This window comes from Dipodomys spectabilis, unplaced genomic scaffold, assembly GCF_019054845.1.
Source record: "Dipodomys spectabilis isolate Male_0828 unplaced genomic scaffold, ASM1905484v1 ptg000079l, whole genome shotgun sequence".
Lineage (NCBI taxonomy): Eukaryota > Metazoa > Chordata > Mammalia > Rodentia > Heteromyidae > Dipodomys > Dipodomys spectabilis.
In genome coordinates, this window is record NW_024870756.1 from 642,733 (window position 1) to 657,218 (window position 14,486).

General features: G+C 39.6%; 1 protein-coding gene across 4 annotated transcripts in view; it reads left to right on the plus strand.

Moving 5' to 3' along the window:
- Positions 1-203: 203 nt before the first annotated feature.
- Positions 204-14,486, plus strand: part of Arhgap25 (Rho GTPase activating protein 25) — a 95,372-nt gene continuing 81,089 nt past the window's right edge. For 3 of the 4 annotated variants that reach the window (XR_006147883.1, XR_006147884.1, XM_042683072.1), the window contains exon 1: positions 204-602. Coding sequence is in view for 1 of the 4 variants with exons in the window: in XM_042683072.1 (XP_042539006.1) it covers positions 542-602 (61 nt within the window). In the remaining 3 variants the exon portion in view is untranslated. Of the gene's footprint in view, positions 603-789; positions 984-14,486 lie in introns of those variants that run through there. The other variant, XM_042683073.1, reaches the window with a different exon arrangement.

A 14,486-nucleotide genomic window follows, 5' to 3' on the forward strand; every position in this document is an offset into this window, starting at 1 on the left:
TATTTTAATCAAAACTACAGTTTTCTATCTGAGAAAGGCACCCATTCTAGCTTTAGAAGTATTAATTTTTTTTCTCAAGCTATGTGCTCAAATGCCACTACAGAACATTTACCACTTCCTCAAAATGCAAGGAAGCAGACAGTTAAGAGAAAAAAAAAGCACGAAGCAGCAGTTGTTTATCACAACTTTGCTTTAGCGAGGCCTGAGATTCTGCTTCTCATGACACAGAGTTGTGTCAACTGGGATATTTCTGGTAAAACTGAAAGCAAGAAAAGCCGGTATCAGCCCCTGGGGACTGTGGGTAGGTGGTGGAAGGAGCTTAGGTGCCATCCTCAAGTGACAGATGGGTGAACCTTTCATCTGAGAAAGAGGAGGAGAAATGTTGGCAAATCAAACCTCAACCTTGGACTGGTTGTGAAGCCGTTGTAAGGGAGACACAAGAGACAAGCACAAAAAGAGGAATACTGAGCAGACAACAAGAAGGGCACGGATTGTAACACACTGGCTACTTCACTGGCTACTCACTCAAACCGGAAGCAAAATGTCCCTCAAATTGCCAAAGAACTGGGATTTCAACCTGAAAGCGGAGGCTGCAAAAATAGGTATTGTCTGGATTCAGATCTTTCTCTTGCCTTTGGGGTTCTTACACCTGAGTGCCCACCATTTGCATGTTGGTCTAAAACTCCCTCTTAAAGCCGGCCTGAGTTTTGGAGAAAATTTGCATTCAAGTTGATATATGAACTTAGGGTTTCCAAATGGTGAAAGGAGGCTCATTTTCATTTGGAAGTGAACTCCTTGATATGTAGGACTAGGTCACTTTGGATTGTCTTAGGCTATATAACACATACAAGATGGAGGTTTTCTATCAGAGCAAATTCACTTCCTTTTGATTTGGAAACTCATCCATATTTTTGAATGGCTTTCAATAGGAGCATAAACACTTGCTGTCTTTTGCCGTGCTCAGTTGGTGAGCAACTTCAATGGTGAGTGTCTTGTTTTGTGTGCCCATGGGCTCAAGGTGGACCTACCTGTAGCAAAAAAATTGATAAGGAGAACAAGATGGAAGTGTGTCGGCATTTTAAAGTACAGTAAAAGCAATTTTAAAGGAAGAGACTCAGAAGAGTTTTTTAGAAATATGTTTTTGATTAGTTACCTTAAGGGATAATTCTGGTATAGTCTACAATTTATATTCTTTCCCTGATGATGGTTCTATATTAGTTTAAATCTAGTATTTGTTGTTATGAAGTTCTTTATGTAGATTTTTTTCTATTATTAAATCATAGCAATTTAGAGTATAGCAATTGAGATGAAAGTATTTATTATATATAGAGAAATAATACATGTATATATATTAAGATAACTTCCTTGCTCTTAGACATAGATAAGTGTTAAGGTATTTCTAATAATGTGGAGGAGTTTTACTAGGAACGAAGCTTAGATCAGACCTCTAATGGTAGTTGTTGTGCCATAAAAAAATGATCTATTGAAAGATCACAAACGGAGAATGTTGATGAAGGTTTCAGAGAAGATTTGAAGGGAAAATGAGAATAATCAGAAAAGCCATTTATCTAGTGGTCAGGGAAAACTGATGTTCCCTAATCAGGTGGAGTCTTTGTGTTCTGAGTCTGATCAGAGAATAAGAAGGTACCTGCCTCTTACCTAAGCAAAAGCATTTTCTCTTAATCAGCAATCCCGATGTGCTTGGCTCATGTTCATTCTCTGTCATCAAAATTCATTTTCAAGGCAAAACCACCATGGCTCCATTTCTTTGACAATGTCCTGTTTCCTCTTACATAAGGTCATCCTGCCCCTTTTCAGTTTAAAAAGGGAAAATGGAGAAGACGAATAGTTGCTATTTTTCAGGCATATAGAAAATTATCACATTAGATTCTTAAGCCTGGGATTAGGTTGGGTGGATTTCACAATTTCTACTAGTTTCTCTTAAAATGTGGTTCCATGGATACTCTGATACAGAGTTACCTCCATTGCTGGTTAAAACGCACATATCTAGGCACCATCCTGATTTATGAAATCAGAAACTCTGAAAGAAGGCCCAGGATTCTACTTTTGAACCAGTTCTCACCCAATGAAGCTTTTCTCTGGGTACTGTGAGCTAAGGGCATAATCTCACAGTTGTCATCTAGCATACAGCCTAGTGCCTAGGACAGCAGGTCAGACAGTCACTATTTATTGCTGTATAAGGTTTATGAGAAGATGATGTCACTTACTATTACTTAATGAAAAAAATATAATGATTTGTTGTCCCCAAGGGACAGGACTGTAGCGAAATGTATTTTATGTGTGTCACATAAACTGGGATCCTTATGATGATCTGAGTCCTCTCGTAGGAAAGAGTCCCTGACTCATTCACAGGCTCCCAGGACTCCTCCCTTCATGCTGTGTCCAGGTGCAACAGTAGCAACTATCTTCAAAGAAGCCACCTGCATTTGAAATGCCTGTGGAACTGGGGGAAATCAACGGACCAGTGGCTTTTCCATCCTGGGTAGTGAGTTGTAGAACAGGGTTTCTCATTTCTCACCTGGTCACTACTGATATTTGGGGTTAGGTAATTCTTTGTTGAGGAGGAGAGGTTCCTGTGTATTAAAGGATATTCCACACTGTCTTTGGCCTTCATCCACTAGGGTTGGTAACACTTCTCTGCTACTCCTACTGTGACAGCCAAAATGTTCTCTAGGCATTGCCAAATGTCATCTAGAAATAAAGTGGAGGTAATATTTTTTTTTTAATTTAATTTTATTTTATTTGAGAACATACTGTACAGAGGGGTTACAATTACATGGGCAGGATAATGCATACATTTCTTACCAAGCATTGCAGCCTCCTCCTTTGTTTACCCTTCACCTCCCTTCCCAGCCTCCCCCCTCCCTCCCACCCAATCATACCCCCCCACGCCCCCCCCACCGACATTGTAAAGCTGGTTTTGACATGACATTTTGTACTTCTCATTGTTGCAACAGGTCCACCTGAATCCTTAAACGACTTGTTTGTCCCCATCTCCTCCACATGTTATACTGACATCAAATATAGTGAAAGCGGGGGTTACACTGTGGGGGAGGGACATACAAAGCAACAAAGAAATAATCTTATAAATGCGTTACAAACACATGCATGAAAGAAACAAAAACATTAAAATACATATTTGAGGGTTCGTTTTCCTAACATCACATTATCTGACTTTTTCCGCTTGACTCATACCTATACTAGATATTGCAAATAAGGGAAACCATGGGACCTATGTTTCTTTGCGCCTGGCTTACTTCACTTAATATAATTTTTTCCAAGCCTTTCCATTTCCTAACAAATGGGGCAATGTCATTCTTTCTGATGGAGGCATAGAATTCCATTGTGTATATATACCACATCTTCTTGATCCATTCATCTACTGAGGGGCATCTGGGTTGGTTCCATGTCTTAGCTATGGTAAATAATGCTGCAATAAACATAGTTGTGCTGGTAGCTTTAGTGTGGCCTTGTTTGTGATCATTTGGGTAAATGCCCAAAAATGGGATTGCTGGGTCATTGGGGAGCTCTATGTGGAGTCTTTTGAGGAACCTCCATACTGCTTTCCAAAGTGGTTGAACAAGTTTACATTCCCACCAACAATGAAGTAAGGTTCCTTTCTGTCCACATCCCCTCCAGCATCTGTTGTTGTTAGAGTTCTTGATTTTTGCTGTTCTAACTGGAGTGAGGTGATATCTCAATGTTGTTTTGATTTGCATTTCTTTTATGGCTAGGGATGTTGAACATTTCTTCATGTGTCTATTGGCCATCCTTCTTTCTTCTTCAGAGAAGCTTCTCTTTAAGTCTTTCGCCCACTTACTTATAAAGTGGAGGTAATATTTTCTCTACCTCAGAACTATTGGAATATATGATCACCAAAGGGGTACAATTATAAGGTCAACAATAGAACCTACATATCGCCTACCAATTTGCTTTCTAGCTTCATTTTTAGAAGGCTCTTATAAAGATATGACTTCAGAAGAATGCACTGTATCTTCAGAATAATACTGGGACAGGCATTTGCTGGGGAAATAGCAAGATGCTGACCCATAGTGTGGCCCAGGAAGAGGCCAGACTTTTCCTTGGTCAGCTATGCTTCCAGTTCCCCTACATCCTAAGTGCTAATCCAGGGCTGGAGTAAAAACCAAAGTCTCTGAGCATTGGGAGGTGGCGGGGGGGGGGGGGCATGAATCTGTGTTACATTTTCATTTCAGAGAAGACCCTACCCTTCGCTGGCAGGACTGCCCCAAAGACCACCACCATAAGCTTGGAGGGTCTTGTTGTAATCATGGAAGAACATGACCCTGCCTATCTTGCATCATAGAATACATGCTGGAAGGAAAAGGGAAAAGTAGAGACAACACTTTTGACTTGAGGTGGGACCAATCATGTACATTTCTTTGAATCTTTATCCTTTTTTAGTCTAGCCTCACGTGGTGTTCATCTGCAGTCACTCAAACACTTTACTCTTTTATGTATCTTTCTTTTGGGACTGAATAGTCATTCCTGGGGGTAGGTTCTGGGAATATCATCTTTTATCCCTGCAGCCTAGCACATCCAGTGTCTTACATGGGGGTATTCTATTGAGAGGATATTGACATCCAAGAAAAGCCCCTCTACTCTGTGGTCTGTGAATGTTTACCTGGAGCCCTATTGGATGGATTTTAAGACCATTTACATTGAATCAAATCAAGCACATCTTCTTTTCTCAGTTCTCTTAAATCAAATAGGGGAGAACAGGGCCTGGTAAGCATATAGTTATGAGGTACATAAGGAAAGTGACAATGGAATGGTGGTTGTTTTTAACCTTTTCCTCCTTGAAATTTAATACTGTAGGGAACAAAACTTTATTTGTTATTGTACTCATCTGGTAAAGTGAATGAAATCAAAGTGGGATTTTTCTCACTTGATTTCTCAGTTGATATCAATTGAATCATTGTTTAACTGACCTGGGTCTATTTTTGCCTTGTAGAAAATCACAGTAAAAGAAATAAAAATATTTGTTACTTAAACTTCTATAAAAAGACTTATTTGTAAAACCACAAGGACTTGCACAGTATAGCTTATTCTTTTTGTTCAAAGAAACCAGACTTGAAATTATAGTTTAAAATACACTCATAAATTCATACACATAGAACTGAATATTTTTTTAAAAATATTCAGGAGATGGTGGCTTAATTCTATAATACTAACTACTCAGAAGACTCAGATCTGGGAGATTGTGCTTCACAGTCAATGAGGGGAGAAAAGTGTACTAGACTCCCTCTTCAAAATAACCAGCAGAAGGCAGGGCTATAGGTATGGCACAAGTGATAGAGCACCAGCTGAACAACTCCACTACTACCAAAAAAGTACAATGAATTATTTTGAAATAGGTATACAATGTGAACAGGCACCACAAACACAACAAAAATAACACATGAACAATACACATATGAAAATATACTTAGTATAAATGAATATATACTTAATAATAGAATACAAATGAAAAGCATGATGATATACTTGCTCATACCAAATTGTTTGCAATAAACAAACCTGACAATTCCATATTTGTCTGGAATGTGGAGCATTGAGATCTCTCATTCACTGAGGATCCAAGTATTTTGATGAGATACTTAGTATGGTTTACTTAAGTTGATGATGTCCAAATCATAGAAAGTAGCACTTTCTTTCCTGAGACTATTCCCTAAAGAAGCTGTGTAGGTGATCAGAACATATGTGTAGAAGTTTCACAGATGTACCGTTTGTACTAAGTAGGAGACAGGAAACAATTCAAATGCTTGCCAATACTAGAGTGGGAAAGTCAATGCTAGTATCTAAGATGGAACGCTGCCCAGAGCAAAGTGTAATTAATTATAATTCCACACATAAATGAAATTGAATAGCAGAAACTTCATATTTGGCAAAAAGAAAGCCAAAGAATAGAATGGTATTCATTTATATTAAGTTTTAAAATAATGTATATATATATATATATATATATAGGTGGATAAATTGTAAAGACAAATTGACTGACATAATATTCAGGGTTATTGCTACTTCTGCAGGGGGACCTCCAAGTGCACCTAACTTTACTAACAGGCACGTAAGAGTTTATTGTATTATTGTATGTCAAATGAATTAAGAAGCACTGATAAATTAAATCCTCAATAACCTGTAAATATTTACAGCATTTTTGTAATAGTTAACTATGGGCAAAGATATACATACGTATTACTGTTTTGTAAATGTTTTAAACAATGAACAAGTATTAACTGTATTATTGAAAGTGTCCAAAGCTAAAACTCACTCCCGAATGATTTCTGGCTGTGGATACCCAAACCAATGACATCTCAACTTAGACCCAGAGACTCGGGCACCAAGAACCACCAAACTTGTTTTTGTCGATCCAAGCATACTTGGATTTTTATATGGACTCAGAGTCTTACAGATGCCACATGTTCTTTGGAAATCCCAAAGCCAGCTTCAAAGTCTTGGTCTAGCTGAAGAGGATCCACCACAACAGAACTCACACTTGGTGTTCTGTAAGATTCCTGATCTTGAGTTCCCAGGATACAGGGTTTTCTTCAAAGAGCTACGTGGCTTCATGTAGTCACTGGAATATTGCCTTCCAAATGGGAATTCAGAGCCTCCCTGAGCCAAAGTGGCTGATTTATGCATGCTTGGCACTTCTGCCTTGGTGAAAGCTTTCTTTGCATTCATTGCCAAATTTACCATGTACTAACCCAAATCAGTGTGAATTCTAGACCCAAGGTGGCCTATTTACTGTGGCCTAAGCCATTGTGCTCTGAGTAGCTCCTAGTCCCTGGTGGCAGCTAAAGGTCCCATGCATGCAGTCAGAGTCTGGATAAGAACACACTTTCCTTTGAGATGAACATTTTGATGCTTCCAGGACCCACACTCTGTCCTTTTTGCTAAAGACATAGCATTATTCCTTGTTTGAGTAAAAATGACTATTCCTCTGAGATGATCACTGACTTAAATTTAGGCATAAGTTAAATTTTTTCCCATGAGGATGTGTCTCCTATTGTCTAGGTCTAGAGACTTCTTACTCCTTGAGGAGTCAGGGTGGGGGGGACAGGGCTGAGGTCTTCTCTGGGCCTCAGGCAGCAAGAATAGTGAGGAGCAACCTACTAGTAAAGGGAAGACACACCTGTTTACTACCTATTTACTCAAAACAACCCTGCCTTCAGACAGCAGGCAAGATCTGCACTCTGTGCTATATTGGGCACTAAGTGTGCTGGAATTGACAGAGGTAAGCCCAGTAGTTCTGAATCTCAGTTGAGATGTCCCTAGCCTGGCTTAACCTAGCCAGAAGTCACTTGTAGGAATGATGGTGCTGTCTCTCTGTCTCATGTATCTTCAGAGTATCCTATAGTAGAATCATATGGAAACTATATACAGTTAGAATCTAGTCCTTTGAGTAAATAGTACTCACTTTGAGGGTGTGGGAAAGATCCTAGGGACAGATTGAGAGGAATAAGTTGATGATGGCAGTCCTTTTACACACAAAATAGCTTGATAAAAAAAACCAAAGAAATGAGTGCTCCATGTGATAATATCTGGGTGTCTAATTAGATATGTTGACATGCAAGGCATGGAGGGTATAAAGAGTTAAATGAAGGCTCGGTTGTTGGTCACAGCATGGGGCTGAAGAGTACTGGGGAGGGTGAAAACACATGGAGGGGGCCACAGTAAGACATGGACTGTTTGGAAGGATTTTATTATAGCAGTTGGCATGAAAATTCTGAAGAATCCCCAAGAAGGAACTGAGATATGAAAGTTACAAGGACAGATCATTTACATTTCTTGTCTTAGCCTTTACTCATCACAGTTTACTCTTTGAAAGCCCTTAAAAATCTATATATCCATATATATCCATGAGTGTGTAGACATATATATTTATACATGAGTGTGTATACATATAGATTTATATGTATACACCCCTTGGGTTAGCAACCAAATATAAAGGTAGTCCTGCTTTCCACATCTCTACAACACACAAGTAAGTGGAGGCACAGACAGGGAAAAATACTACAAGATCATGATAGGAACAGCTGTGCGGGCCACAGGAGGAGGCAGGGACCTGGAAGTCTGATGCCACCACTCTATCCCACTGTTCCTTTCTTTAAAATATGTATGTCCTTCAGCAACTCTGCACTTGCCATGGTTCCCATACTGATTTTTTTAGCACATAATCTACTTCTTAGGAGAAGCAAATTATCTATCTATCTACTATCATCTATCTATCTACAGCTTCTCTTGGAGAGATATTAAAATGTAAGGTGAAAGTCCTTGTGATGTGACCTTGGGCACTGGTCCACTTGTCTTTTGCCAGACTTTCCCCAGGGATACCTTTCTCACACAGAAGCTTTCAGCTACCCCCATTCCCCCTTTTTTTTCTATTGTTCCTCTTTTTATTGTCTACTAGAAGTTATTTTCCCATTCTGGGCTCAATTAGTGCTGCTCAGTTTCTACCATACTTGGCTAACAGTGTAGGTTTAATGTCTACTGAGTCTACTAATCACTGGAAAGGCAGTATAACAGCTGTATGTGCATTTATAGATCTCAAGGCTATGCATTTCCTTTGAAGATGATACCTGTGAATGTTTCTCAACTTGCATCTATGAGTCATATTCCTACCAACTAACAGATTACTTGTTTTTTTGTTTTTATTTTATTTTTTTTTTTTTATTGTAAAGCTACTATACAGAGGGTTACAGTTACATGAGTAAGGTTATGAGTACACTTCCTCTTGAACATTGTTACCCCCTCCATTGTTTTCCCCCTACCATCCCCTCCCTCCCTCCCTTCCCCGAGGTTCTTTTTTTTTTTTTTTTTGATTGTGATTAAATGATTACATAATTTCAAAGTCACAAGTTCATTCTAACTTCCCTGGAGCAAATTGTCTACCACAGTCTGTAATATATAACAGTGTTCACATGTTATATACCATATTTGTGATCAGCAGCATGAGGATATTTAGTAGTGGTTCAACCAGATGAGCGGGAGTTCTTTGTTTCTTAAGTCCTGTTAGTTTTGTCGTATCACTAACCTTTTGGATTTAGCATCCACTTATGAGGGAGACCATGTACCGTTTGTCTCTTCGTTCTTGGCTTACCTCGCTCAACATGATTCCTTCTAGCTCCATCCATTTCCCTGCAAATGCCATTATTTTGTCATTTCTAATGGCTGCATAATATTCCATTGTGTATAGATACCACAATTTTTGGATCCATTCATCTGTGGTGGGGCACCTAGGTTGTTTCCATATCCTAGCTATTGCGAACAGTGCTGCAATAAACATGGAGGTGCACGTGTCCTTGTATATTGGTTCCTTTTGTTCAGGGTAGATGCCTAGAAGTGGTATGACTGGGTCGTAAGGGAGGTCAATCTTTAGCTTTCTAAGGACCCTCCAGACTGCTTTCCAAAGTGGTTGTATAAGTGTACATTCCCACCAGCAGTGTAATAGGGTTCCTCTTTCTCCACATCCCCTCCAGCATTTGTCGTTGGCTGATTTGTGGATGTGGGACATTCTGACTGGGGTAAGGTGGTATCTCAGGGTTGTCTTTATTTGCATTTCCTTCACCACCAGGGATGATGAACATTTCCTCATGTGTTTCTTTGCCATTTTTATTTCTTCATTTGAGAAGTCCCTCTTTAGTTCCCTTGCCCATTTAGTAATTGGTTTGTTAGGTTTGGGAGGGATTAGTTTCTTGAGTTCCCTGTATATACAGGATGTTAACCCCTTGTCTGATATATTGCTGGTAAATATTTTTTCCCAATTAGTTGGTTGTCTTTCTAGCTTAGTTGCGATAGATTTAGCTGTGCAGAAGCTTTTTATTTTAAGGTAGTCCCATTTGTCGAGTCTCTCTCCAACTTGTTGTGACCCTGGGACTCTGTTCAGGAAGTTCCTTCCTGTGCCTATTAGTTCAAGTGTCTCTCCTACTCTGTCCTGCAGTAGTTTCAGAGATTCAGGTTTAATGTTAAGGTCTTTAATCCATTTTGAGTTGATGTTGGTGCATGGTGATAGGCTGGGGTCCACTTTTAGTTTTCTGCATGTGGCTGCCCAGTTTTCCCAGCACCAGCGGTTGAAGAGGCTGTGTTTCTTCCATTGTATGTCTTTGGCTCCTTTGTCGAATATCAGCTGGCTGTAGGCCTGTGGATTTATATCTGGATCTTCTATTCTGTTCCATTGGTCTTCGGGTCTGTTTTTGTGCCAGTACCATGCTGTCTTTGTGATTATAGCTCTGTAGTAGAGTTTGAAGTTCGGCATGGATAGCCCTCCCATATTGTCTTTATCCCCTAGAATTGTTTTGGCTATTCTAGGTCTTTTGTTGTTCCATATAAATTTTTGGACTGTTTTCTGTATTTCAGTGATGTACGTCATTGGGATTTTAATAGGAATTGCATTGAATTTGTATATTAATTTTGGAAGTATCACCATCTTTACTATATTAAGTCGGCCTATCCAGGAGCATGGGAGGTCTTTCCATTTCCTAGTGTCTTCTGCAATTTCTTTCTTTAACTTTTTATAGTTCTCATTAAATAGTTCTTTTACATCTTTGGTTAGGTTAATTCCTAAATATTTTATTTTTTGGGAGGTTATTGTGAATGGGGTTGCTCCCTTTATTTCCCTCTCTTCCTGTGCGTTATCAGTGTATAGGAAGGCAACTGATTTTTGTGGGTTTATTTTGTATCCTGCTATTTTGCCGAAGTGACTTATGATTTCTAAAAGTTTGGGGATGGAGTTTTTGGGATCGTGGAGGTATAGTATCATGTCGTCTGCAAAAAGGGATAGTTTCACTTCTTCTTTCCCTATGCGGATCCCTTTAATGTCTTTTTCTTGCCTTATTGCCCTGGCTAAGGGTTCTAGGACTATGTTGAAGAGGAGTGGAGACAGTGGACATCCTTGCCTTGTTCCTGTTTTTAGGAGGATTGGTTGTAGCTTTTCCCCATTAAGTATAATATTGGCTATTGGTCTGTCATAAATGGCTTTTATTGTTTTTAGAAATGTTCCTTCTATTCCTATTTTCTCCAGAGCTTTTAGCATGAATGAATGTTGAATTTTATCAAAGGCCTTTTCTGCATCTGTGGCGATAATCATGTGATTCTTGACCTTGGCTCTGTTGATATGCTGGATTACATTTATTGACTTACGTATGTTAAACCATCCCTGTGTCTCTGGGATGAAGCCTACCTGATCATAGTGTATTATTTTTTTTATGTGTTTCTGGATTCTGTTAGCTAGAATCTTGTTAAGGATCTTTGCATCTGTGTTCATCAAGGAGATTGGCCTGTAATTCTCCTTTTTGGTTGGGTCTTTGCCTGGTTTGGGGATGAGTGTGATATTGGCTTCGTAGAATGAGTTTGGGATAGCTCCCTCCTTCTCTGTTTCTCTGAAGAGCTTGAGGAGTATGGGTATTAGTTCTTCTTTAAAGGTCTTATAGAATTCTGCTGTGAATCCATCTGGTCCTGGGCTTTTTTTTGTTGGAAGACTTTTGATAGCTTCCTGTATCTCATTATAGGATATTGGCTTATTTAATTGGTTAACTTCTTCTTTGCTCAGTTTGGGTAACTTGTATTTCTCTAAAAATGCATCCATTTCCGCCAGATTTTCTTCCTTTAGAGAGTATAGCTTTTGAAAGTAGTCTGTTAGAATTGTTTGGATATCTTGGGTACGTGTTGTGATGTTTCCCGTGGCATCCCTAATCCTATTAATATGGGTTTCCTCTCTTCTTTTTTTAATTAATCTTGCCAACGGGCCATCAATTTTGTTTATTTTTTCAAAGAACCAGCTTTTTGTTTGGTTTATTTTGGTTATGGTTTTCTGATTTTCTAATTGGTTAATCTCTGCTCTCAATTTGGTTATCTGGCTTCGTCTAGTAGCTTTAGGTCCCATTTTTTCTTGTTTTTCTAGCTGTTTTAGTTGCAACATGAGATTATTTACTTGGTCTGTCTCCATTCTCTTGATGTGGGCACTGAGGGCAATAAATTTGCCCCTCAGGACTGCTTTTGCTGTGTCCCACAAGTTTCTTTGTGAGGTGTTTTCATTTTCATTGAGTTCTAGGAAATGCTTTATTTCTTCTCTGATCTCTTCTGTTACCCAGGCCTTGTTAAGGAGTGTGCTGTTCAATTTCCATGTATTAGAGAAATTTCTGCGGTATGCTTTGTTATTGAGAGCTAGCTTGATTCCAGTGTGGTCAGATAGGATACAGGGGATTATGTCGATCCCTTTGTATTTGCTTAAGTTCCTTGAATGAACTATGATATGGTCTATTTTGGAGAAAGTTCCATGAGCTGCTGAGAAGAATGTGTACTGTGTTGTTTTAGGGTGAAATACTCGGTAGATGTCAGTTAATTCCGCTTGAAGTATGGCCTCACTTAATTCGGTAGCTTCTTTGCCAATCCTCTGGTTGGTAGACCTGTCCTTTGGTGAGAGTGGCGTGTTAAAGTCTCCTAGTATTATCGTATTGGGATCTATTTTATTCTGTAAGTTTGAGAGCATTTGTTTAACATATCTGGGTGCACCGATATTTGGGGCATATAAGTTGATGATGGTTATATCCTCCTCTTGGATTGTTCCCTTTATTAATATGTAGTGTCCGTCCTTGTCTTTCTGTACTGATTTTAATGAAAAGTTTATTTTGTCAGATATCAGGATAGCTACACCTGCTTTCTTATTGGGGGAATTTGATTGGTAGATCCTTTTCCACCCCTTCACTCTGAGTTTGTTTGTATGTTTGGCTGAGAGGTGGGTCTCCTGAAGGCAACAGATGGATGGGTCTTGTTTTCTGATCCAGTCCTCAGTTCGTTTTCTTTTAATTGGCGAATTCAGCCCATTTATATTAAGAGAAAGTATAGAGAGATGCATTGTTGTCCCTGCCATTCCGTTTTCCTAAGTTTTTCTTCTTTCCTTTCCTCCTGTGCTTGCTCAGTTAGACTTTGAGTAATGCCTGTTTGGGGCAGGTCCCAGTTCCTGGTTGCTTTCTTCAGGTTGTGTCCCCCCTCTTAGAATTCTTTGTAATGCTGGCTTAATGTTTATGTATTCATTTAGTTTTTCTTTGCTATTAAAAGTTTTCAGTTCTCCATCGAATGTGAATGCTAGCTTTGCCGGGTATATCAGTCTGGGTTGGCAGTTATTGGCTCTCAGGGCTCGTATGGTGCTTTCCCAGGCTTTTCTTGCATTCATTGTTTGTGTGGAGAGATCTGCAGTGATTCTAATTTTTTTCCCGTTGTAGTATAGCTCCTTCTTCATTTTTGCTGCATGCAGGATTGTTTCCTTATTATTCAGATCCATCATTGTTACTATTATGTGCCTAGAAGTGTTTCTCCTGGGATCTTGCTTGTTGGGTGTTCGATAAGCTTTTGTGATGTAGTTAAGATGGTCGTTTTTGAGGTGGGGAAAATTTTCATTGACTATCTTGTTAAATAGGTGTTGCATTCCCTTGCTCTGGAATTCCTCACCTTCGTCCACTCCGATTATGCGAAGGTTAAATTTTTTAGCATTATCTGCTTGCTCTTGAATTTCCCTTTGGTTTAATTTGAGTGATTTTTCCATATCTGTCACTTTTTGGTCCAGTTGGTGTATTCTGTCTTCTGTATCTGACACTCTACCTTCCATTTCATTCACTCTGTTGACCGTGGCTTCTATTGTGGTTTGCATGGTGGAAATGGATCCCTTTATGGATTCAATGTTGGTTCTCAGAGTACTGATCTCACCTCTCAATGAGGTGATATCAGTATGCATTACCTCTAATTTGGCGTTTATCTCACTTCTTACTGAGGTTTGTGCAGCTTCTATTTTTGCATCCAATTTTTGTTTGATATCCTGTATATCTTTTGATAGTTCATCCTTGTGCTCTTTCAATTTCTGATCCATTTCTCGCTTTATTTCTTGAGTCATTGCCTCCAGCAACCCTTGGATGTAGTTTTTGTCTTCCATTCCTGCTTTGCTCCCACTGGGGCTCTCCCCTGCGTGGCTGCTGGCTTTTGAGGTGAGCTTGCTGTCCTGGGTAGTGGTAAACCTTGTGATTTTTCTCTGTGATTTTCGCATGGGGGTTCAGGAGACTGCTCTTCAATCTTGTTTTGGTGTGTCTGTCTTTGCTTGGTTGCTGATTCTCTATTGGTAGAGAGAGTCTGTGTCTGATCTGGATTCTGTTGGGAGCCTATTTCCAGCTGCTATTCACTTAGGATTCTCAGTTCTCTGCTGTAGCAATTCCCGCCTTTGGAAGGGTTGAGCAGCCTAGACTGCTTGTGTTTGCTCCTGCGGGTGCTCTTGGGAAGATCAGATGCTCTGGATGCACTCTCCCAAATACTGGAGTCTGCTATGGGCTCCTGATGTGTTTTTGTTTGTTTGTTTTGGGCTGGTTGTGGGCTTGAACTCTAGGTTTGGGTGCTGTCCCTCAGCTCTTCAGCTCAGGGCTGGCACCCTACCATTTGAGCCACAGCCCCACTTCTGA